At 33.3% G+C, this 26,992-nt stretch overlaps 1 protein-coding gene across 5 annotated transcripts in view; it reads left to right on the top strand.

Annotated features, from left to right (window-relative positions):
- The window catches only part of LOC129755424 (cAMP-dependent protein kinase type II regulatory subunit), a 304,331-nt gene that overhangs the window by 139,232 nt on the left and 138,107 nt on the right, over window positions 1–26,992 (top strand). For all 5 annotated transcript variants that reach the window (XM_055751913.1, XM_055751914.1, XM_055751917.1 and 2 more), the window contains exon 3: window positions 4,016–4,246. In XM_055751913.1, coding sequence (XP_055607888.1) covers window positions 4,033–4,246 — 214 coding nt within the window. In that variant the 5' untranslated portion in view covers window positions 4,016–4,032. The remainder of the gene's footprint in view (window positions 1–4,015; window positions 4,247–26,992) is intronic.

Consider the following 26,992-nt stretch of genomic DNA (forward strand, 5'->3'; position numbering starts at 1 on the left):
ACGAAGCTCAAGGTAGTTTGAGTGGGACGAACGTATTCACGGCAAACAAACCCGGCTGTTCTCAAAGCCTGAACTTTCTTCTAACGACTCGAGAACCGAAATCTCCTCGCAATGACTCGAGGTTCCCACTCTCCTCTTCGTGACTTGAGGCTTGATCGCTCCTCTTGCGACTCGGGATCCGACCCCTCCTTACATAGATTTAAGTTTGACGAATACATACCTCTCCTCTGCACGACTCGAGACCCGACCTCTTCTCTAACAACTCAAGATCTGATCTCTTCTCGTAATGACTCAAGACCTGATCTCTCCATCTTTCGTTTGGATACTAATACCTGGTACAGGGTGGCCACCCATTCGGGAAATGCGGGAAAAAGACGGGATTTGAAAGCTGGAAAAAGCCGGGAATTCTTTCGAAAAGTCGGGAATTTTTCGCTTAGTGAAAATCTGTTGAATTAAGTTGGTCGAAATAGATCGAAACAAGTAGAAATGGATTGACAGTTGATCACTAGTCTCTTTCCAATCGACTTCGATGAATTCTACCAGGTCGAAACGGATCTTCCTTCCGAGTTGGATCGGTTCAGAGGTATGACTTATTCATCGAATCCCATGGGAAATCAAAAAGATGGAACGCACATCTGGTGAATTTTCTGCACACTTGATAAATTCCGCCGCACAATTGGTGAATTTTGTCATACTTGATGAATTCTGCCGCACATCTGATGAATTTTTCTGCACATCTGGTGAATTTCAGCCCGTTCCAGCGCACAATTCTGCACATTTCAGTGTGCTTCCAATGTGTTTTCCTCGCGTTCCAAATGAACATTTCATACCATTAAAACCATTAAAAATCAGCAGTGGTTCAATTTTGATAAAATTACGTTCAATTTTATGCAAAACATGTTGTTTATAAACGCTGAAGAGATGAGCTGGATAGACGTAAAGTACGAAAAGTTATCTCGTAAATTGTTGCCGGTGTCTTCTACCCCGCTTTCAATTTAGAGTTTTCCGTCAAGAGCCAGCTAGTTTACGAAAAATTTGCCATTGAAAAAGATGCACATTAGCTCGACATCGTAGTTAAAAATAGAAAATTAACAAAAAGTCGCTGTAAACATCCGCTATTTTCGGAATCGTATTTCTTTTACAGTTTTTGGATAGATTACAAGTAAATTTAACATTCAGTTTGAAGAAATATTGCACAGTATTTTTTTTACCTCCATCGTCCCCACTTACCCCACGTCCACACTTACCCCGGTGTACTTTGCCCTTTTTCTTTTATGAACAATCATATTTGTTCAACATTTTCGACTCGAGTGACGTAGTTTTAAAAACTAAAAAAACCCTGTGTATCAATCTAACGATTTGTACTTTAATTGATAAAAATAACCGAAAAAAAAAACATTGAAAAATCATTTACCACTGATAAAAATAAATATTTAAAAAAAAATATTCAGAATTTTGCTTAGTTTTCTGTTTTACAAAATCGGGAATTTCGTGAGACCATGCGGGAAAAAGACGGGAAAAATGCGGGAAATCAAAAATCGATTTTGAGTGGCCACCCTGCTGGTAGACCACTTCTTCTGCGCGTAGTTGGCAAGGATCTATCGACAGCCTCTAGCGGGCACAGCGGCAGTTTTAGTCGCAGATCTGCAAGTGTCAGATTTGCAATCACGTTTGCACTTCGAACCACGGGGAGGTGGAACGACATCCCAGAGCAATGACTCTCAATGGCCTTGGTCTGATGATCTTGTTAGGCTCCCACTCTTGCTTTAGCTCGATGCCATACCAATACCTCCAACGACCTTCCATAACACCTGCTCTGACGGCTTTCCAATTGCTCTGATTCGACGATCTTCCATAACTCGACGACCCTCTAATGGCTCTGGTCCGACGATAGCCCAATGAGTGACTCTTGCTCGACTACCCACCATGAATCCAATCCGGCGAACTTCCATGGTAGCTGGTTCAATGACCTTCGGGTGGCTCGGTCCGACAACCTCCTGTGGCTTCGTTTTGATGACCTTCTCTAACACTGGTTGAATGCTTCTTAGTTCCTTCTGTCTAGCGGCTCTACCTGGCTCAGATTCGATGATCATAAAGTGACCACTGGAGTCACTGGAGGTCTTCGGACCATGGTCACTAAGGTCACCATGGTCATGTCGAGTTTTGAAAACTGATCATGAGGAGTATATTCGAAAAAAAAAAAATGCAATACTTTGTTTTGTTATTAACTTCTGAATGCATGGATAGAATCTGATGAAATTTTCAGTGAATTTACCTGATAATGTTATGTTTACATATGCAAATGAATGTGATGTTTTGTCAAGTTGATAAGATAGCGTACGATGAAGAAATTTTTCGACTTTAATTTTTGGGCAACACGTGCGCCATCTTTAATGCATACTTTGAACCACCTTTTTACATGAACTACAGTAAATATTGAATGTTATCTCAGAAACCACTTGACAGATTGTCACCAAGTTTTGTGCACGTACACATTACATTACTAGGTAGTTTTACTGAAAATTTCATCAATTTCCATTCATGCATTCAAGCTATTCACGAATTAAAGTGTTGCATTTTTTTCGAATACACTCCTTCCTTATACATTTTTTAGATTGGCCCCAAAAACTGACCAGGGAAAAATTTAAGCTCAATCGGACTTAATTTAGGGTTACCTCAAAGCACTCTAAGTTTCGGTTTTGACTCTCAAAACTAAATCGAAAAATTGAAATTTTAATTTTGATGCCAAATGACTTAGAAATGCATGAAACGTCGATTTCTGGCGTTATCTCGAAAAATTTTTTTTGTTAAAATATCGCCTTCCTGGTACTTGTCGTTTTTCGGGAAACCAGATCTCGACGTTTCATGCATTTTAAGGTCATTTGACATCAAAATCAAAATTTCAATTTTTCGGATTTCATTTGGTCCTCTCTTAGGTGATTTTGAGGGTCAAAAAATTGAAACCTTGAGCTCGTTGAGGTACTCTTAAATCTAGTTCGATTGAGCTGAAATCTTGCACAGGTCAGGTTTTTGGTCCATTATACAAAATGTTTATGTTCGGTTTCAAATTCGACATGACAGATTTGGCTGCCGCCTTAGTGACATGGTCAGAAGAACTCCTGTGGCTCCGGTTCAACGGACTTTCAATAGCTTTCACAGTTCACCTGAATGAAACCTAATTTTAAATAATTTCATATAATATTTAACCTCACGGTTCTTGTTCAATTCTATTTTGCGTTTACTGTAAGTCCTTGAATGGCTTGGTCTATTCAGATTGGTTTCCCTTGATTGTTTTGGATTCATCCAAAAGAAGTGACCCTGCTGGGTCCCGTCCAGATTGAAATTTCCTTCCTTCCAACACCCGGGGACGAATTAGTTCAATTGAAGCAAATCTCGGGAAACAGATAAAATAATAGACGGCTAATTTAAACACGCAGCAGCAGCAGCAGAGACTTCTGCTCCGGCTGAGCAACGGACGACTGTTGACAATCACAATATTCATTCCGTTAGATCTCTGGTGCCACTAAAGATTCCCTTGGTTCCGTTTCGGTTTCTGTTGATTTTGCTCCTTTCAAGACGACGACGACGACGACGACGACTTTTGCTTTAGCAGATTGTGTTCCTCCCGGTCAATTGGACCCAGGGGCTGCCTGCGAGATTCTTCCGTCCAATTTGGATTAATTGTTGGAAGCGAGTTCCGACAACTGTAACAGAATTAACCGTCTCGTCGGTGAACTTCATGTTCCCTCAAGTTAAGAGCAGTACTCTGCCCTGGTGCCAGGCAGTTAGTCGCGGTCATCTGATTGCCAATTTAATTAGCGCCAATTGATGCTTTTTTGCGTGTGGGTGGGGATGACTAAAAAAGAACATTAACGCGTACTTGGGCGAATCTTAACTCCGATTTATGACCGTTTGTGACGACAGCAAAGAGAAGAAATAAAAATGAATCTTACCTAATAATATTCATCTTTCTCAAGTCGCTAACGATTTTTTTTAAATTTTCTCCCTTTCGCAGATTGTGACAGATAAACTATGTCGGGTCAACAGAAACACCGGATCCAGGTTCCCGACGGATTACGTGACGTGCTGCTGGAGTTTTCGATAGCGTACCTGCTGGAGCAGCCCGGCGATGTGATTGACTATGCGGTCGAGTTTTTTTCCAAGCTCCAGCAGAACCGGAAAACAACCATCATCAGAGATCCGGAACCGGTGTCGCCGGACGAGAGCATCATGTCACACGAAGAAGGTAGGTGCCTGCCAAATCACAGAATTCTCAAGAAACTATTTAATAATTATTTTGGTAAAGACGTCGTTTTTTGTGAAGGTGTGAGTCTTCCATCTTCTTTTGAATCCGTGCATAAGTTTAAGCTCACGATGATGCAAACTTTCAGTGATAAGGCTTCGGATTTTAGAAGCTTAAAAGTATAAGGATTAAATGTTTTCTGGGCACTGCTCATTAGATTGCTTTTTTGGCATAAAAAAAAACTTGAGGATTGGTTGAGCATCAGCGATTTTACAGATTGTTATCCTAGGCTAGGCTACAAATTGATTAAATTCATATAGGTTTTGTAAGCAAATATTGCTGCTATATATCAAGCGGGTGTCAATAAGTATTTTGTCTTAAAGCATTTCTAGACAGCCACGAAACCTATAGAAAACCCTCTATTGGACTTTCAATTTAATTTTTCCTAAAATTTTTTAAAAGGATGTTTTAGAGTGCTAAGGATTGTATTCGAAAAAAAATAAACACTTTTATTTGTGGATAACTTTAAGCGGCTTGATGAAAATTGATGAATTTTAAAGGGATACTACTTAGTAGAGTAATGTTTACATATGCAAAATTTTGTGATAGCGTCTAATGAATAAGTATATTGACTAAAATGTTTGGGCAACATATGCATCACCTATATTGCACACTAAGAACTATCGTTTTTATGATCAAAGCTTTTTTTGTTGACGTTCTTCATTTCTTGGAGCTTGACCTTCGAAATACCTCACAATTTTCTATTTTATCGAAGTTATGACAAGTTTAGTAGTTCACCTTATGTAAGAAAACAACATTATTAACTTTTTATCACTCGATCCAGTTTTCGCTTAATGATACGATCCCAGATCCAACCAAAACAGGGTGTTAGCTTTGAGAAACCTTTGAAAGTGTTATGGGAGAAAACCGGTCGCTTTTGTAGGCATTTTTTTGTATATTTGGTCGTTAATTGTACCAATTTTTAAGTACCACTTATCGATTTGCATCTTCCACGAATAGTTAGCCAAATTTAGTACTAGATATAATTTTTTAAAGTTTCTTATAGGTTCTTCTTCATTTAGGCTAGGCTTTTCAATGAAAAATTTCTGACAGGAGATCCTCCAATGTTCGTATCGATTTACTTCACGAAATTTTTCAAAATTTCATCTCGCTAACGAGTCTACCATGTTGCGCACGATTTAACCACCGGATTTTGTTTATTTTATCGGTGGACAACTTTTTTATCATTAAGACACGATGTTTGATTTTTTTTTTGTTTGTTGTTAGAATTAGACAGAAAAATTGACCTGCTTTACCACTTCTCTAATTGAAAGGTTCAGATGGCGCTTTGTTAAACCCCTCGCTTCTTATACCATCATAGAATAACTTCATCATTCTTAGTTTTATTCAAATTTTAGCTTACTATTTGATCCTAAAGCACTTCTATGACGATTTACCACATGAATTTTGTTCACATAGTTGATTTCCAGCTGTTTTGAGGTTTCTCAATTGGAATTTCCAATATTTTTCACATGTAAAAATAACATTACTTGGTAGTGTCACTGAAAATTTAATTAATTTTCATTCATCCGTTCAAAAGTTATTTAAAAATAATTGTTACTCTATTTATCGGCCTTATCGGTGAAAAGTGAAGTTTTATTTAGTAAGAACATCAAAAGATTATGAAATTTTATAGACGGATAGAAAGTGAGAAGAAAAAAAAGGTTATGAAAATGAGCGGGTAGAATTTATTAGAAGCATTATCATCACACACACCAAATTATTTACAAATTAAAGTGTTGCAATTTTTTTCGGATACAGTCCTTATATAGCAACTTCTTTATGAAACCTTTATTGTTTACTTAAAGAAATCACAATTCAATAAAAGGCAATTCGGCTTTCGAAAAAAAAAACAGATAAAAATTTATAAAGAAAGATGGATTTAGTTTAAAACAAATAAAAATTGGCCGCCCAAAAAACCTTCGATTAACACTAAGAAAGAAACACAAATTGACTATACACTCTTTAAAGACTCTCTTTAGCTTCAACAAATACAAATCAGTAGCTTTCTCAAAATAATTTAAAGCTTTAAGAATACTCATTAGTTTCAATGAATACAAATTAGCTATTAAAAAAACCTTTAATTTATTCTTAAAAAGAAAGAAGGCTTTAGAGTTACTCTTCAGCTCCAACTAAATAGAAATGAGCTGTCTTAAAAACTTTCGCATAATTTTATAAAGCAAGAAGTCTGTAAAGACATTTTTTTCAATTACATATAAATTAGCTGTCCATAAAAATTTTCAAATTACTTTTACAAAGCATGAAGGCTCGCAAAAGCAAATACTCGCTAGATTCAATCAAATACATATACATAGGTTGTCCTTCAAACAACTCTTATAAAGCAAGTAGACAGACCCTTGATAGCTTCAGAATAATTGAAATTGGTTGTTAAAAAATCTCGATATGACTCTTATGAAACAAAAAAGGCTTTGAATTGACAACAAAAGGAACTAAAAACAGAGTGATGCTGATGATAGTTGTTTTTAACATGGTGGTGAATACTAATTGTTTTCAAAATTGTGGTTTTTGAGAATACTATCAAGTTTTTTTAAAAACCAAAGGCATAAGAAAACTTCAAATTTAATACTTACTTTGTTGTTTTTACAGAAGTATAAATTTATCGCATTGTTTTTTTTATTCAAAATCAATCAAGAAATTTTGAGGTTCGAATCAGAAATAAATCGCTAAGTTTTGACTTGATGTAATAAATGGATTTAAACAGCGCTTCATTTATGTATGTTCCAAAGAGAAGAATTTATGCAACTGAAGCGCTTTAACCGCGTTGTTGAAAAACGCATTCTGGGTCAAATATCAAGGATCTTTTTACAGGGAATTTGACATAAAATCACAGGCCTAATAATGAAAATAAATAATACGAAAACAAAATCTTGTTATCGCCGGATAAATTGTTATATTCTGAATTTGGATTTAATTATGTTTAAAAAACACGGTAATTTTGCACGACAAGTGTTCCAGGTTTCCGATTGTGAAGAAATTGGCTCAAGAAAAAAGAGACCGATGGAGAAATGTATGTATTTCCACCTGCTCACTATCTGCAGCCCTCTACAATTTACATGATATTTCGACATGTTGATTTATTTTTATAGATAAACGATTCGGATCACAAGTTTTTTTGGAACGATTTTTTTTTTCTAATTGGCGATTAGCAGCAAAACTTGTTGACATGCAGCGCCAACTAAATTTCAATTATGGTACTAAAAAAAGGGGGATGATGTTTTTTTTAACATATTGATATTCGATGATATGATGATATCGATGATATTCGCACAAAATTAAGAAAATTCTATCCATAACATCATCATTTCAATCGCAGTGCCCTTTTAACTAGAGTCGTTCTGTGCTGCAAATCGCTAATAAGAATTCGATACTACAGATAAAAAAATATATTAATTTCTTGTCACATAATCAAAATATTAGCTTACTTTTTCAATTTCGTCAATTCAATAGTCAAAATGGTCAGAGCATATTCTTGGGTAGATGTTATTTTTGTCCAGATTTAGGGAACTTCTTTCCTTTCATTTGGTCAGTTTCCGTTTCCGTTTTGTTTTACTGGTGCCTTACACTTTCCATTTCTTACATACGTAACGTTTTCTGTATTTTTTTTTTAATTTCAATAGCCCCTTTTTTAAGAGACGGCACTACGGCAATTTCCATGCTGCTGAAAGTTCGTACAATATTGTCTTCCAGAAGCTTAAAATTATCAGAGATTGAATAATTAATCTGGGAGATATTGAGCAATTCACTTTTTCTAACCTTATTTTCTGATCTTTTCTTACTTTACACTTTTTATTAAATATCAAAATTTCGAAATTTCAGTTTTGTTAGGATAAAATACTATGCGATATGACCTAAGAATCCATAACATAATCGTTTTGATCGCAGAGCCATTTGAGAGTCGTTTTGAGCTGAAAATCGCCAATACCCAAATGACACCCAAAAACACGAAAATTGGTCAGAATTATACGAAAAACAAGTTAAAAATAAAACATAAATGACTCAAGATTGACTAAAAAATGGCATAAAAACTGTGCAAAACGGATTCAAAAATTAATTTAAAAATACTCATAAAAAGGATACACCAATATTTCAGAAATGATGCAAGAATGACAAATATTATAAAAAAATTATTAAAAACTAGAAAATAATGGTTGTACGACAACAATTGATAACATTAACACTGCGGAAAGTCACAGAAAATTACAAATTTTTTAAAATTTATCGAACATGCAATAATACTAAAGATGGCTGACAAAACTCACATAAAATATGCTGGTCAATACTTAAAATTCTTATCATGTTCAGAAAGTCTCATAAAATTGCAGAATATACAGGAAAGATAGTAAGTACCTATCACCCTTATTACAAAAAATGACAGTATTTAAAACCTTTAAAAAAGTAAATAAAATAAAACCTTCTATAAATACAAAAAACTAATAAAAAAATCTAAGTACAAAGTTTACAGAAAATTATGAAAATTTGTAAAAAAATGTAGAAAATCGAGAATAGACAGAAATTGACTGAAAATTATGAAAATGTGACAAAATTTGTAACAATGTCCAAATAATTACGCAAATCATACCAAAAGACACAAAATGGCCTGCAACCCTCTACAATTTCCATAATTATCCTTTCGTTGTTTTCTTATAGGCTGATCACAAGTTTTTTATGGAACGATATTTGCTTTCAAATGAAAAATTCGATACTACTGATAAAAAAATTATTTAGCTTCACATCACATAATCAAAATATTAGCTTACTTTTCAAATTCGTCAATCCATCAGTCAAAATAAAACACAAATGACTCAGAAATGATTAAACAAATTACATGAAAACTATTCAAAAGAGATTTTTGAAATGATTGAGGAAAATGAAACAAAATTTACATCACTCTGCTAAAATTCCGAGAATATAATTTTTTTTAAGAATAACAGATATTATAAAAACTTTTAACATAACAAAAACCACAAAAAATTAATTTTGACACGAAAGAAAAAAATATTTATGATATTGCCGACAATAACATCTTACAAGAAAAAAAAGTTAAAGATGAAACCGTCATCACACAAATGACACAAAATAAAATTATTCTGGGAACACAGAAAATTGAAAAAAAGGGAATATTCAGCATTGGCTCTTTTCAAAATTCAAAACCGGTTTGTTTGTCATCTTTTGGATATTTCGAGCCATAGTTTTGTTTAATTTTCTGTTTTTGCTTTTTACGTAATTTGGAATCATTTTTCTGAAATTTCAAACCTCTACTGTATACGAATACCCATATAAGTCCTCGTTTCTTTCCCATTTCATATCCTTATTCAGTACTGCGAAAGATTTTAATCACTTTTATTGCATCATAAAATCAATTTTGGAAAATTTTTGGCTTTCAGTCAAATTATTTAAGAAAAACAGCTTTTTCCATTGTTTTTCTTAAATAATTTGACTGAAAGCCAAAAATTTTCCAAATTTTACAAACAACAGTCGTAAAAGTTTTATCAACAAATCAATTAGCGATTATTGAATTTAAAAGAAATTTAAAAAAAAATTATCTCATCTCTTACACTATTGAAACAATAAACACATTGTGAACCAATTACACGATATCTCGTTTTATCGCTTGCCGATAGTGCGTTACTCTAAGAAGCATAACTCATATGTTATGAATTTAATAATTGAACATTGTTCAACGAAATTAAACACCAAAATTTCAGTAACTCATCGATACTAAATTTGAAGGATTTGGTCCAGTGGTTTCTGGGATAAAGAATGCCGATCTTTAAGTATATCCCGGCTAAGATTTCGATCCTGAATGTGTTGAAACTTTTGAAAAAGCGACTTTGTTTTTTAGCATAAATTGCTTAGTAAAGTAGTCCATAAAGTTATAACCGTTGACAAAAAAAAATTTTTTTTACGGATTCATAGTCCTTGAGCAGAGGGTTATAGTCAGTTTTAAGATGTTGTGTGTTAATTTTGTGTGATTTTGTCATTTTGTGTACATAGTATGCCATTTTTGTGCAATGATTGGTGAAACTGTGTTCTTGCGTATTTTTTTTTTTTAAGTTTATGTTGTTATGTATTTTTTTTGGCATTGTCGTTTCCTCCACTCTGTTATGTGTTGGGAATCTTTATTTTGCTTTGATTCGTTTCCTTCATTTGTTTTGTCGTTTCCTGTGACTTTTATTTCTTTATACATTTTTTTGTAAATGTATGTCGTTGTTGAGTAATTTTTGTCATTTTCGGATCCCTATATTTGAAATAAAACAGTATTATTTTTTACAAAAAACAGTAAAATAATCAACGATTATAAAAGCGTTGATGTTTCTCTTTTTTGAAACGCTATAAAAAAAAGGAAAATTTGCTTCGCTTCCGCCACGCTTTCTCGATGTTGTTGATGAAAAGTTTATTTCATCTCCCAATAACATAAATCGACGTCGGGTCCAGAATGGTTTCGATTTGTGCGAATTTTAATTTCGAAAATATTTACATCATTCATCACCTGGCTGCTGTTGTAAGAGTCAGGCATCAAGAGAAACGCAATCCTTGGAACGGAGCGCCAAAAACAAAAAAAAAAAAAACGCTGCTGAAATAAATGCCAAATTCATTAACGGTTCGTACAAATTCGCAAATTCTTTGCACCCATTTTGAAACCATCAGTATCGATTGCCGAATGTTTTCCGAATGGTTTGTTTATTTTGCGATTTAAGCTTGCTGCTGGACCAGAACCTACTTGTACACTCTAGAGCTAGGCATCGCTCAGCTTCAAATTTTTCGGGTGCGAATGCCAAAGGCACCCCACCACATATCAATATTGTTGAGAAATGTTGGGCCAAAATATTCGAGCCAAAAGCGAAATGAAGAAAGAAAAAAAGAGTGGGAAATATGGTTCAGTTTTTCACTTTGATTGTTTGGTTCTGGCTAGGGAGTCGTGCATTTATTGGCCTTGCCATAGATTTTTTTTCCTGTTCCATTGGCATCGGAAAATTCATTGAAATGACCTTGCCATTGGACCAGACGAGTTTATTGTGAGCCAAATGGCGTAAATACAAAGAGGTCAATTCGCTTGGCTTTAATTTAAGGGGAAAATTCGAATGAAAATTTTACCAAGAATTTCAAGCTACAAATCCAGTTTTGTAAGATTCTTCCAGTACTGCAACTGTTAGAAATCAGTTGCATGTTCAATAACTCCCTTTAAAAGCACTTTAAAAGCTTATAAGCTTTTTTGTACATATTTTTGAAGTGAAAATTATAAGATCGATATTAAACTACAAGGTATATTAGAGGTATACTGATAAACTTTTGGACAGTGAAATTCTGATAAATATTTTTCTGAATTCTTTATTTATGTAGAGTAATTTGTATACCGAATTGTTTTCTCTCAGATAATGTTGGAAAATGTGTTTACTTTTCAATTTATACTTTTCTTCGAATCAGCATTTTGATAGAATTTCCGAATTTTTGTTTTTCAAAATACAAGAAAATAATTTGAGTTCTTTTGTGATGTGGACAAAAATCACTTGTATTCGAGATTCCATATTTAATTGAACTTTTTTTTTAAATGGATAATGCGTTCTAATTTATATAAGAGTAAATAATAAGAAAAAATTAAAAATGGATAATATTCTTCAGGCTGAAAAACAGAAAAAAATTGAAGAAAATCGCTAACCTGTCAAATTGGTCAATTGTACCAATGAAAGAGTAAAGAATTTCGTTTCTTGAAAATGATCGTGATAAAAACTCTTTTTTTCAAGTCTTTAAGAAAGTTTTTCATTGAATAGGTTTGCAAATTTCATCAAGTCATGCCTTTGCATATAGTTTTGTTGAATTTGTTTAGTTCCGGCATGAATTTTTATCTTAAACGATTATAACTTTTCAAAAACTGCAACAAAAAGATTTTTGTCGAAAAGTAAAAAAGTGCTGTCAAAATGCTGCAGCGAATTTCTAATTGTCTCATCCAGGTTTTGGCAAGAAATAAGCCCAGTGAACATCTTTTAACAGATTTAATATAGATCTTCGTGTTCCTGTTTCTATCCTAAAATGGCTGCTACACGCTCGATTATGTTAAACCATTCAGGCTTGAAATATAACCATAATTGAAGGTTTACCGGATTAACTCTTTTTATGACTTCAGCTATAACTCATAAAATGAGATTTCAAGAAGAACTTGCACTACTGTTATTTTTCAACCGTTTACTAAATCTGGAAAATGGTTGAAAAATGACCGTTTTTAAGAGAAAAAGAACGAAATTCGATCTTTTAAGAATTATAAAATAAATGTTTTCAAATATTCAAAATTGTTTTTTTTTTCAATAACAAGAAACAGTTTCTCAGCTGAAAATAATTCTCATTTTTTCATTGAGTGTAGCTGTAGGTTCTTGAACCGGAAGAAGAATTCCATCGGCCGAGTTTTAATCCACTTCCTATGCTAACTCGGTGCGCACAACATACTTCCGGATTTGCATAAATTAAAAATTTCGTTTTACAACTTATTACAAATTATCCACCTAATCCACTGACCAGATGATAATTTGATTAGCTAAGTGACACTGCTTATCGTTGCGGATTTTGCAATCTTCGGTTTTCCGAAACTTTTCACGCCAATTTGCACCGAATTAATGAAAGTAAACCGAAGCATAGCTTCCAAGTTGGTATGAAGGACGAACAGTGGCAGAACGAAACATTTTTTCAACCAACCAACTAAATAGAAATTTTAAAATGGTTCATATTTAACAATTTATTCTGGTTGAAGAACAATAAATTTTTAAGTTTTCAAAAGAAAATTATGAAACGTTTTAAAAAAAACCCGAAAATGGTTTGAAAAAAATGAGCGTGTAGCCTTTTATTTACGGATTGTTTTTTTTTTTAAATTGCAACTAAAAGAGCTATTTTTCATAAAAAAAATGAAATTACATTTGTGAAGATTATATTCATATGATTAATTTCATAAAATGCTTTTGATTTTGTGCTGTGTTTTTTGATCAAAAAAGGGATTTGAATGATAATAAATCAATTTGACAGCCAAACTGTATTTTACTGGAAATAACGAGTGTCTTCAAAGCTTTTTTTTATTTAAAAAAAGGTATCATCAAAAGCTTCTTTCTTCAAAAGGGGTTTCAAAAGGTTTTTTTGACAGCCAATTTGTATTTGATTGAAGTTAACGAGTGTGTTCAATGCCTTTTTTTTGCTTCATAAATGTTATTTAGAGGTTTTTTGATAGCTTATTGATATTTTATTAAAACTAACGAGTGTTTTCAAAGCCTTTTTTCTTTTTAGAGGTTATCAAAATGCCTTTTTTTTCTTTTATAAACTTTTTTAAAGACATATTGCTCAAATTCGATCTTTTTCTAATTCGATGCCGGAGTAGCAATTTCAAGTTGCTTTTCACCAATTTAGAAATGTTTTGTCCCAGATTTCAGTGAGAACAACATATTTTTGTTAATGGTTTCTCAGTTTTGTGTAATTTTTGTTTTGTAAAAATTACAAAAAAATGAATTGAAAATTATTTCAAATTTAAAAAAGAAAAAAAAAATTTTTTTTCAAAATAGATTTGACAACCAAATTTTGCAAAATTTTTAAATTTATGTAAAATGACAAAAGAAAGAAAAAGGCTTTTTTTGCAGAAAAATTGCAGAAAATCAAAGACAGTTAAACAAAACACAAAAAAAAAACTAGAGTTGACATCTTTTTGTAAAGAAAATGGATAAAAAGTGTACATTGTAGATTTTATTTGTAAATTGTAGCAATATGTGAAAAATAACAAAAACTATGGCAGTTTTATTAAACTTACAAATTTTATTATAGAAAATATCGAAAAGCTAAGATTTATTGAAAGGAAAGATCATTTAACACAACACAAACTTTCAGATGAAAGAAAATTACAAGAATAATAAAAAACAATGAGACTTTCATTCATTTCAACAGAAAACTACTGGAAATTATCGAAAATAACAGAGATGCATTTTGTTAACTTCTGTTTTTAACTTGAATTTCTATAATTTCCTGTACTGTTGTATACTTTGCAGTAATTTTTTGATCTTTTTTTATTTTTCAACTTTTGTTATTTTTAACTTTTTTTTCATTTTGAAAATTTCCATTTGCTTGAATTATAAAAATTACAGAATAGAACTGAAAATGACAGCAAATTATGGAACTCACAAGGAATCTTAAAAAAATCATAGCAAATAAAAATTTTGTTCGTAAAAAAAATAAATGGAAAATTATTTCAAAATAACAAAAAAAAAAAAAAAACAAACTTTTTTTTTTAAAATAGGTTTGACAACCATATTTTGCAGAACTTTAAATTTATGTAAAATGACAAAAGAAAGTAAATCAGTTATAAGACTTTTTTATTTGCAGAAAAATTGCAGAAAATCAAAGACAGTCACAAATAAGGCAAAAAAACACAAACTAGAGTTGACAATTTTTTTTGTAAAAAAATGAATAAAAAGTGTACTTTTGTGATTTTTTTTTGTATATATTGCAATATGTAAAAAGTACCAAAAAAAATATGGAGGTTCTATCAAATTTGCAGATTTAATTATTGAAAATTACAAAAAAACAAGATTTATTGAATGGAATGAATACACAGATATCATAAAACACAAGACAAACTTTCAGATGACAGAAAGTTACAAGAAAATTGGAAAAACCAATAAAACTTTCTATTCCAGAAACCTTTTTCAAAACAGTTTAACAAAAAAAAACAACATTAAATTATTCAATATTTCCAAAAATATGTAAAAAGACCTTTAAGGGGGGGGTAGGGTCTAACACTTTCAAAAAATCGATTTTTTTATTTTTTTATTTTCTTATTGTTAAACATTTCAAGAATGTCAAACGCGTTTTTCTCGAAAGCACATTTTTAAAGTCCGTGGACATCGTCATTTGAAAACTACTTATCCGATTCTTTTCAAATTTGGAACATATTTTCTACATATAAAATACCAGACCCCAACGTTTTTCTTTTTTGATTTTTTTTACTTTGGGGAGATTTTAGAGGTGAAAAATGGCGGAATTTTAAGTGAAAAATCGTAGTTTTTACTTCAAACAGCCACACAAATTTCATAAAAATATTTTTAAGTTAAATAAAAACGTTGGGGTCCAGAAAAACATCTATTAAAAATATTTTGCTCTGATTTTTTGACTTCAGACGATTCTGTGCTGAGATAGTGTCCACCGCAAATCCTGTTTTCTAAAAGGCATCCTCGAAAATGCTCCGTCACCGGCTCATTTTTCAATATTTTTCTACGAAAAAATTACTAAATGTTCTTTTAACAATGCTTTGTATAATGCAAAAAAAATGAATTCATTTGTTTGAACGATAGCTCTAGAAAAAAATCGTGAAAATGGTGTTTTTTTTTATACCCGTTAGACCCTACCCCCCCCCTTAAAAAACATAAGTTCAGGAAATTTAAGAAAATAACAAAAAATTAAAGGAAATAATAAAAATAATTAGAACATATCATAGGACATTTCAGATAACAGTATTATTTCATTAGGGGAGAGTGGGGATACTTGATCCCCTTTTCTTATTTTCACCATATCTTTTTGGAAAAATTTAGCAACTCGCCGTCTTTGACATTTTCTGACAGCTTGTAACTTCAAGTTTCTTTGCTCCAAAAATTAGAACGATACTTGAACCCGTTGATGAACTAGAAGCATTTTCGTGGGAGTTAAAAAATTGCGATTTTTCTGAAGTTAGGGGAGACTTGATCCCCTATTGAAGAAGACTTGATATTTTATTCAGGAAGCCCTAATCCTTGTATAAAAATCAAACAAAACCCCAAGATAGAATGTTAATTGACTATTTTGGTCATGTTTGTTCCCATTTCACAATTTATAGCAGACATAAGAAGAAAATTCTATAACTTTGCTCAACGCTAATATTATTGCATACTTAAAGGCGCTATTTTTTATAAGTAAGAGAAAATTAATTATTTTTGCTTTTTTCTTCAGACAATTGTTTGATAAATATTAGTTTTTGGATAAATATTAGTAATTTCGTAATCAGCAATCATAACGATCAATTCAGAACAAGAATATGCCGTTTGGAAGGGGGATCAATTGTACCCAACTCTAGGGGATCAATTGTACCCATAATCAACATTTTAGAAAACTTTTTCTGAAAAAAGTTGAGAGTTTTCCATTGCTTTGAAAATATGGCATTGTGAAGTTCATTTTACGCTCGAACGATTGATACATTGGAACAAATATTTTTTTCATAATTTTCCCATGTAAGAAACATTTTAAAGTGATGAAAAAAGATCTTCAAGTTACATTTTGTGAAATTTTTCAAACAAAGTTCAATTACTCAAACAATTATTTTGTTAAAATTTTTTAAACTACAAGCATTGTTATTTTGCTCATTTTGGCACATTTTTCTAGAACATTTGATCTTTGTAAGACATTCCCGTTTCGAGATATAGCTAAGGAATCAAGTATCCCCAGGGATCAAGTATCCTCATTCTCCCCTAAACTTTTTTGTGTTTAGAAATAGTTGAAAAAGGAACAGAAAATTCCAAGAAAACTAAGAATATGAAGAGAATTTTACGATAAATATGATAGCAATTCACAATAATTTAACGAAAATTTCAGGATTTTACAGAAATGTACGGTAAATTATCGAAAATAACAGAAGAGCATAATTGAAAATTTAAAAAAATATTAAAACAAAACAAATTAAAGAGATTAACAAGGAATCGTGAGAAATCATGGATAACTAACATTTCGGCTAAAATTCACATGTAAAATTAAACGAAAAAAGGAGAAAGTTTAAAATAATAATTTCAGATAATAGAATTATTAAAATGCATCAAATTATAGACAATTGAAGAAATAACAAAAAACATTATTCGTAGAAATGAATCGAAAATTATTTAAATTTAAAAAAATGTGACAAACTTTGTTTTCAAAAACACAACCAAATTTTACAGAACTTTTTAAATCCATGTAAAATGACAAAAAAAAAGGAAAAAGTCATAAGGCTTTTTTTGCAGAAAAATTGCAGAAAATCAAAGGCATTAAAAGAAACACACAAAAAATGAAACTAGACTTTGCATTTTTTTTTGTAAAGAAAATGGATAAAAAGTGTACTTTTGTAGATGTTTTTTTAAAATAACAAAATGTGAAAAATACACAAAACTATGGCAGTTTTATTAAATTTGCAGATTTAATCATAGAAAATCACAGAAAAGTAAAGATTAATTGAAAGAAAATTGAAAGATGAAAGAAAATTACAAAAAAAAGCCAGTAAAACTTTCTATTCCAGAAACCTTTTTAAAAACAGTTAACAGAAAACTACAGTAAATTTTTAAATTTATTGGAAACTACGAAAAAACAGTAGGTATTTCTCATAAATAATTCAAAATTGAAAAAAATGTATAAAAAATCATAAGTTACAGAAAATTTAAGAAAACAAGGAAAATAATAACAGATAACAGCAATAATTGTATAAAAAAGTAACAAAAAATTCCAAGAAAACTAAGAACATAAACAGAATTTTACCGTAAACATTTTAGGAATTTACAAGAATTTAACGAAAATTGCAGGATTTTACAGTAAGTTATCGTAAATAACAGAGCATAACTGAAAATTTAGAAAAAAACTTAAATAAAACAATACCAATTCTGTCTTTCACCCTGAGGCAACCAAATATGCAAATTCCCTTCCGATTTTGTCACCTCACTCGAGTGAATGCAAACACCTCCCAAGCGTTCATTTAGCAATTGTTTGACAGCTGCCGCAATAAATACTTTATACAAACGAGGAGTAATTTGTTCTACTTTTTACTATATTTACATTGTTCAACGTTTAAGTCGTCGATCAATCAATAGTGCTAATTAGTCTCAACGAACGGGAATTGTCTTGCGGTTAACAATCTTCCAAGTGGTTGAGTACAAAAAGTTTGCTAATTGAGATGTTCACTACTGTTTGTTTTTTTTCTGTTAAAATATAAATTCTTGCCGATCTTGCACATCAGCATCTTTCAATTGCGCGCTCCTTGATAAACCTTGTAATTCAATCGAACGCCTTCCAATAAAGTTTGATTTGCGGTTTTCTGCAACTCAATCGTTTAATTAAAATAAATTTAATCGATTGCATGTTTGCGGTTTGCTCTCGGTGGTAGGCAATACGAAAAGAAGATTACGATTCGGGAGAAGACGTTGATCGGTTCAGGTTGTCTGAAATATTGCAAATTTAGTTTTCAATTGAAAATCTCAATTATTTTTGACTGCTGACCTTTTCCAGCATCAAACATGAAAAACGACCTCTGTTTACGAAATTTATGATCCATTACATGCCATTTTTCATTCCGACTTCTAAGTGTAGTGTTTTGATCGTTCCAGTGCTGCCCCTATTACCAGGCAAAAACATAAAATCTGATTAATCGCTTCAGCGAACGGTTTGAGCGTTCTATTTAAGCTGGTTGTTAGCAGATTTGCCTCGCGGAAAGCGCTAGGCCTCCACCGAAAAGTAATTAACGTTTGGAAAATTAAATATACAAATTTGGGAATTGCTTGCCCGGCTTCTTCTTCTCGCTGGCGAAAAACCGCGCCCAGATTTAGGATTCGCAATCAAAGGTTGTAAGCAAGAGATCTTTTCATCGAATACGCGGAAGCTTCCGATTTTCCTCGAATTGGGGCTGCTAGGGTGCTTCAATATTTTCCGGACCACTTAGTTTGATTGCAGCGTGTTTGTCTAAAAGCTTACGATTTAGGGAGAAGGATCCAAACGGCTTTACTTTGTTGCGAATCAGTAATCCACAATCGAAAAGACAATCCATCTAGCTACTGATATCATAAGAAGGACGCATCCTTCCAAAAGAATTTCCCTGAAATTTCGTGAAATAAAAAGTCTGTTACCAGAAACGTAAAAATATCTGAACCTGACTGGCACGTGTCATCAATTCCTGCACAACCATTTAACATACTTCACCCCTTCCGGTGTTTTTTTTTTATTCAATCGAAAGTCTCAGTTTTCACCTTGAGCATGGATTTACATTTTCCTGGAACGAGTTGAGCTGCCAACAGAGAGAACCAGAAAAAAAAACGAGGAAATAAACTGCGACAGTAGAACTTCATCCGGCTTGTTTGTGTTTTGTGCGTTCGTTCGGAAGATTACCAATCCTGGCCCGGCGGATCCGAGATCGTTCCCTTGGTGTTTTCTCCCGATAAGCTTTCTGGTATTTTTCTCTATTTTTATTTTATTTCCCTTTCAATGTTTGTCAAACGTTCCTCCGACAAACAGTTGCCGTTTTCTTTTCGCAATTACTGGGAACACAAACGGTTTTGTTTCGAGAACCTTCCAATGGTAATTAGTTTTTGCAACAAACTTGATTACCAATTAGATTTCTCTTACAATTCATTGGAAACAAGGCTTTGAGGATCTAAAATCTTAAATCTGAAATCATAAACCTAAATCTGAATAAAATAATAATCTTTTCTTAGAAATCAAAATACCTTGATTATTTTTTGTACATGGCGACCGTCAAAAATTATGTTTAACGATTATTAACGACACATCAAACCGCAATATGTCAGTTCAAATTGAACATAACAATTCAAGGGAATGTTAGTTGAATGCCAAAGAATCTTGAAAGCATTTTCTTCCGTTATCTGTTCTGTCTTCATCGATTAATGTTGGAAGAGAAAAGGCAGACCAGGGAAAGGAAATTTATCTAATCGAGTTAGTGTAAAACAAGTCAGATAAGTATATTTCCTTCCATGTTTTCTATAACTTTTTCTCCGATCGAGGGCCTGCTCCTTTCAACTTTCCTGCCAAAGCTGCTGACGTAGTGCTGCAACAAGCTAAAATCTCGCTCCAGATTGTGCGGCAGGAGCTTTCTTCCAATATGCTTGCCGGCTGTTTCGGTCCATCTCTGAACGTTGCAGTATGGTGGAATGATCGGACCCCCATCTACACACCCACCATTTCGAGAAAGCATAGAAATGAACGAACCGGAAATAACTACGGTCTGGGCGAAGGATCTCATCTCGAGCAACAACCTACTGCTTCCCTTCCTCCACCATTGAAATTATGAAAATACTTTGACACTCCGGATCCGAAAGATGGTCGATATGGAAGCTTTCTGGTGTTCCTATCTAAATATTTCCTACACGCCGAGCTGTGGGAGTTTTCCCATTGGTTTGCAATATTTAAAGACACCTATATCTAGGGATGTGAATCGAAGTCTAAATGAGAAAATTTAACGCTGGCAAACCATTTTTGTTTAGCCAAGTTAAAGTTCCTCCAGCCAGAGTTCAAGCTCTGTGTTTGACTGCATGGAACTTTGTATAGTCACACTTTCTGTGTCTGTCATCTATGGACTAGAAACAATACGAAATTTAATAATATCTATCCGCCATGATCCGCCATCTGTATCTGAAAATGTTAGCACTACAGGATATTTCAGAAAGCGATTGGTCTGATAATTTACTGTTTTATTTAACTTACGTTATTTCTAATAGTTTAAGCTATTATTTTTTTCAAAAACGTAATTTTTCATGTAAGCTACCCATTTCTTAATCCAATTTCTTGAGTTTCATGAGAACTCGATTAATTTCCACAACCATTATTTTCAAAAGAGTATGGCTCCCTAGAAAGTAGTCGAAAAATTATATTACAAATGAGGCGTTTTGAAAAAATCCAGCTGTGTGGAAAAAGGGAAACAAACAGTTGAATGAATTTTAAATATAATCGAGAAAAGTGAGTTGAGAGGCCAACTTGGAGAAAATTTTAACTGAAGCGAGTTGATAGTGTAGTTTGTAATAAATGTTAAGAAAAACCACCTTGAAACGATTTGAGTTGACAGCTTGATGATAATCAAAAGCGCGTATAGGGAGGACAGCTTGGTGAAAACTAAAACTCGAGCAGGTTGAGAGGATAGCTTAACACGTTCGTCGCCCAAAAAAAATCTCAGAGCATGAAAGTAAAGCGAGAGAGCTTCAGATTTACAACGCGTGGCAGAACTGAGCGGCAACCTTGCTTAAGAGAGCCGTCACCCATATATGGGTGACGTGGCGACGAACGTGTTAAAACAACAGCTTGAAGCGAGTTGAGAGGACATCCTGAAATAAATGTTGAATTAACACCTTAAACCGACTTGAGGGGACAGCTTTGTTAAAGAGAAAACTCAAGCGAGATTTGAGGACAGCTTGATAAAAAAACACACATACAGCTTCGTGAGAATTAAAATTCAAGCGGGTAGAGAGGACAATTTAAAACTAATCTATAAATACCACTCGAAGCGTTTTGTGAGGACAGCTTGAAACAAATTTTGGAATATCACCTTGAAGCGGGTTGAGAGGACAGCTGATCTTGATGACAGTTTGAAATAACCGATAATGAATAACCTTAAAGCGATTTGAGAACAGAACTGGTAAGAATAAAAATTCAAACGGGTTTAGCGGACAATTTGAAATAATTAGTAATGGAACGAATTGAGAGGACAGCATGAGAATTGAAATTCAAGTGAGAGATGAGAAGGCAGCTTAATATATATACAAGGACAGCTTAACGAGAATGAAAACTGAAGCGGATTGAGAGGACAGTTAAAATACCATTTTGAAGCGAGTTAGGAAGACAGCTTGGTTTAAATTAAAACTCAAGCGGACTGAGAGGACTTGTTTAAATAAACACCTTGACCAATCTTTATATCACCTAGAAGCAGGTTGAGAAGGACAGCGAATCTAGAAAACAGTTTCAAATAGAGGTTAATGAATCACCTTAAAGCAAGTTGAGAAAAGAACTGGTAAGAATAAAAACTCAAGCGGATTGAGCGTACAGTTTAAAATAATTGTTAAAAATACCAGCTTATAACGAATTGAGAGGGCAGCTTAATGAGAATTAAAACTCAAGCGAACTGAGATGACAGTTTGAAATAAATTTAAAAAAAAAACACCGTAAAGCGAGTTGAGAGGACAGCTTGGCGAGAATGTAAACTAAAGTGGGTTTGGAGAACAGCTAAAAACCATTTTGAAGCGAGTCAGGAGGACAGCTTGGTTTGAATTAAAACTCAAGCGGACTTAGAGGACATGTTTGAATAAATGTAAAATAAAACCACCTTGAACCAAGTTGAGAAGACAACTTTTTTTAAAATTCGAACTCAAGCAATTTGACAGGACAGCCCCAAATTAATTTAAAAATACCATCTTGAAATAGATTGAGAGGACACCTTGGTTAAAATTAAAACTCAATTGGTTTGAGAGAACCGTTTTAAATAAATGTAAAAATAACTGTAAAGCAAGTTGAAAGGACAGCTTGGTGAGAATTGAAATTCAAACGATTTGAGAGGACAGCTTGAAATGAATTTTAAAATACCTCCTTGAAGCTAGTTGTGTGGACAGCTTGGTGAGAACCAAAACTTTAAATTGAGATCTTTTCAACTTGAAAAAAGAGAAAGCTTGATGAGAATCAAAAATCATGCAGGTTGAGAGGAAAGCTTGGAAAAAATGTAAAAAATCACTGTAAAGCAAATTGAGAGGACAGCTCAGTGTGAATCAAATCTCAAGCTGGTTGAGGTCCTCTTAACTTGAAATTTATGTGAAACCACTATAGAGCGAGTGCAGAGGACAGATGGTTGATGGTTGATAGGACAGCTAATCCAAACTAATACAGGTTGAGAAGACAGCTTGAAAAAAGTTTGAAATGGCACCTTGAACGGAGATGAGAGGACAGCTTGGTTAGAATTTAAACTCAAGTGGATTCAGAGGACAGCTTAGTAAGAATCACAACTTAAGTGAATTGAGAGGACAGTTTGAAAAAAATATTTAAAAAAACACGGTAGAGCGAGTTGAGAAAACAGCTTAGTGAGAATTAAAACTCAAGCAAGTTTAGGAAACAGCTTGAAATAAATGTTAAATTGGCACCTTCAACCACGACAATTTAGTGAGAATCACAACTCCAACTGGTTGAGGTCCTCTCAACTTGAAATCTAAGTAAAAACCACTTAAAGCGAGTGCAGAGGACAGCATGGTGAGAATGAAATCCCCAACGGGTTGATAGGACAGCTTGAAATAAATGTAAAATTATCACCCTTAACCGCGATGAGAAAACTGCTTGGTAATAATCAAAACTCATGCAGATTGCAGAGCTTGAATAAAAGTTTGAAATGGCACCTTGAAGGGAGATGAGAGGACAGCTTGGTAAGAATTGAAACTTAAATGGATTTAAAAGACAGCTTAGTGTGAATCACTACTTATGTAAGTGGATTGAGAGGACAATTAAAAAAAATGTAAAAAAACCACGGTAGAGTGAGTTGAGGTAACAGCTTAGTAAGAATTAAGAAAATAGCTTAAAATAAATGTTAAAATGGCACTTTCAAGGGAGATGAGAGGACAGCTTGGTGAGAATTAAAACTCAAGCGAATTGAGAGGACAGCTTAGTGAGAATCACAACTCAAGAGGATTGAGAGTTTATATTGCATCTAGAGTAAGCATTCCAGATTGAAATTAATTTTATAATACCATCTTGAAGTAGTTTGAGAGGACAGCATGGTTAAAATCAAGTGGTTTGAGAGAACCTCTTGAAAAAAATGTATAAATAACTTTAAATCCGGTTGAAAGGACAGCTTGGTGAGAATGGAAACTCAAGCGATTTGAGAGGACAGCTTGAAGTTAATTTTAAAACACCTCCTTGAAGGACAGCTTGGTGAGAATCAAAGCTTTAACAGATTGAGGTCTTTTCAACTTGAAGTTAATGTAAAAATCACTGTAAAGTGAATTGAGGTGAAAATGAAAACTAAAACGTGTTGATAGTTCACCTTTAACGGCCTCAAAGGAAATGCTTGGTGAGGTTAAAAAAACAAGTAGGTTGTGAGGATAGCTTGAAAAAATTAAATAAAAAACCCCCGTAAAGAGAGTTGAGAGGACAGCTTAGTGAGAATCAAAACTCAAATTCGTTGAGGTCCTCTCAACTTGAAAGTAATGTAAAAATTAAAAGCGAATGCAGAGGATAGCATAATGAGAATGAAATCTCAAACGGGTTGACAGGACAGCTTGAAATAAATGTAAAATTATCACCCTTATCCGCATTGAGAGAACAGCTTGGTGTTAATCAAAACTCATTAAGGTTGAGAGGACAGCTAAAAAAAGTTTGAAATTGCACCTTGAAGGGAGGTGAGAGAACAGCTTGGTAAGAATTAAAACTCAAGCGGATTGAGAGAACAGCTTAGTAAGATTCACAACTCAAGCGGATTGAGAGGACACTTTGAAAAAACAAAATGTAAAAAAAACATGGTAGAGCGAGTTGAAAGGACAGCTTTGTGAGAATCAAAACTCAAGCGGATTGAGAGGTCAGCTTAGTGAGCTTATGTTGCATCTAGAGAAAGCATTCCTGCTCGAAATAAATTTTAAAATATCCCCTTGAAGTGGATTGAGAGGACAGCTTGGTTAAAACTAAACTCAAGTGGTTTGAGAGAAGTGGACATTATTCTCACTCAGCTGTCCTCTCAATCCACTTGAGTTTCAATTCTCACCCAGCTGTCCCCTCATCTCCCCTGAAGGTGCCATTTTAACATTTTTTTCAAGCTGTTAGCTCGCTTGAATTTTTATTCTTACTAAGCTGTTCGCTCAACTCGCTCTACTGTGGTTTTTACATTTTTTTTGTTTAGTATGTCCTCTCAATCTATTTAAATTGTGATTCTCACTAAGCTGTCTTCTTAATTCACTCCAGAATTAAATTCTTACCAAGCTGCCGTTTAAGAATTCATTCTCACCATACAGTTCTCTGCACTCGCTTAAGAGTGTTTTTACATTGATTTCAAACTGAGAAGACCTTAACCAGTTTGAGTTTTGATTGCCATGTTTTTTACATTTTTTTCCAAGCGGTCCTCTCAACCTACATTGTTTTTTACTCTCACCAAGCTATTCCCGCAACGCGGTTCAAGGTGGTATTTTCACATTATTCAAAACTGTACTATCAACAAATTTAAGTTTTCATTTACACCCAGCTGTCCAGTCATTGGATTCAAAAATGGAATTTTTAGAGTATATTTTTTATAAAAAAAAAAAACTTCAACAAATTAGAACGCTGCTTAGGAGCTTTGGTGCCAAATTGAAATTTAACACATTGAGGACCAAATGCAAGATACCTCGTTTTTCACTTGCCGTGAATGTGCTACATTCAAGAGCATAACTCATTTGTTAAAAATTTAATCATGAAACTAGATTCTACAAAATTGATCACAATACTTTCGGCAACTCAAAGAAACTATTTTTTTTTTTGAATATGGACAAGACATTTCTGAGATGAAGAATGTCGAATATCAGTGTTCTCTGGTTAAGGTTTCTTTGCGGTCGTTAATGTGTTGAAGTTATTTTCTTTGATCTCTGCGAGTATTTTGATTAATCCTTGAATTTTGCTCATATTTGCTTGGATATTCTCCTGTTTACTGGATTGGAAAATTTTAACTAAAATGCCCGGTTTCGTCAGGTTTTTCAATAAAATTTCAAGATTAGGCCGGCCCGGATACGGACAAGAAATAATCCGGAAGCTTTATGTAGAGAATTCCTAGGCTTTTAAAAAAGGCTTTGTGCTGCTCTTGATAACGTTTATAAGAAGGATTTTTTTTCTTGAAAACGTTTTTTTGCCTATCAACGTGAGCTAACTCTCCACAGTTTGCCTGCCTACCGTCAACTTTTTCACGCGCCTGACATTGACAGTTTGCCGTGTAGTTTTCTTCAGTTGCACCAAATTTTTTCACGGTCGCCATGTATGAACGATGTTTTCAAAAGTAAAATCACCAAAATCACGAAATCACAAAAAAACTGTAATTTTACAGAAAAAACGATTCAAACTACGCCTGGAAAGATATTCGTTTCTTAGTGAAGCTGAATTGAAAAAAAATTTAAGAAACATGGAAAAATGTCAATCAGTCTAATAAAGTTTTAGAAAATTGCCAATAACTTTTCAGGATCAACTCAAATCTTTTTCTAGTCTTCGACAAAGTTGTCGGGCATGAAATTTTCTATGAAGTCATTGAGCTGGGTGATTGTCATAAAATATGTAGTCTGAAAAATCGATGGACGTAGAACAGTAGGTCGAAAAACCCCATTGGGAATCTTAGGCAAATAGACTTAAAAATTTAAAATCGCTCTAATTTCAAAAAAGCCCGATGAAACATTTCCAAATTTTCAGAATGGATGCCTGAATACTATATCTTTCAAATGCCGAGTGCCGTTTTGGTGGTCATTTTTTCTTTTTAATAACGTATTTTGGCACACCGTGCACAGCCTGTGTTACAGATCACAGATTTTTTTTTTGAAAAATCACAGATTTTTGAGAAACTTTTGCGTGTTCTCTCTGTCTGGTACTCAAATAAAACTGCTGGTAGATCAAATATTATATCGTACATGTTCAACACAGCTGGAGTAAACTTTATCAAGATGATAATAATTCAGCTTTAGTTTGAAAAGGTTAAGGTAAAAGAGTAACATGTTTGAGTAATTTTTTCATTCTAAATATTTATAGAGTATGCCCACAGACAATAGAATTGCAATAAAATTGGTTCCAAGTCCGTTTTTGCGTAGAGCATTACAATTTACGCTTACGAAATGTAACTTAAATAACAGCGTTTTGTCACATTATTGAGACCAAAAATCTTAAAAAATCACAGAACTCGAGGGTTTTTTTAGTCAAAAACACAGAATTTTTTTCGGCGACCTTGATACAAATTTATCA

The sequence above is a fragment of the Uranotaenia lowii genome, chromosome 3, assembly GCF_029784155.1.
Source record: "Uranotaenia lowii strain MFRU-FL chromosome 3, ASM2978415v1, whole genome shotgun sequence".
Taxonomy (NCBI): Eukaryota; Metazoa; Arthropoda; class Insecta; order Diptera; family Culicidae; genus Uranotaenia; species Uranotaenia lowii.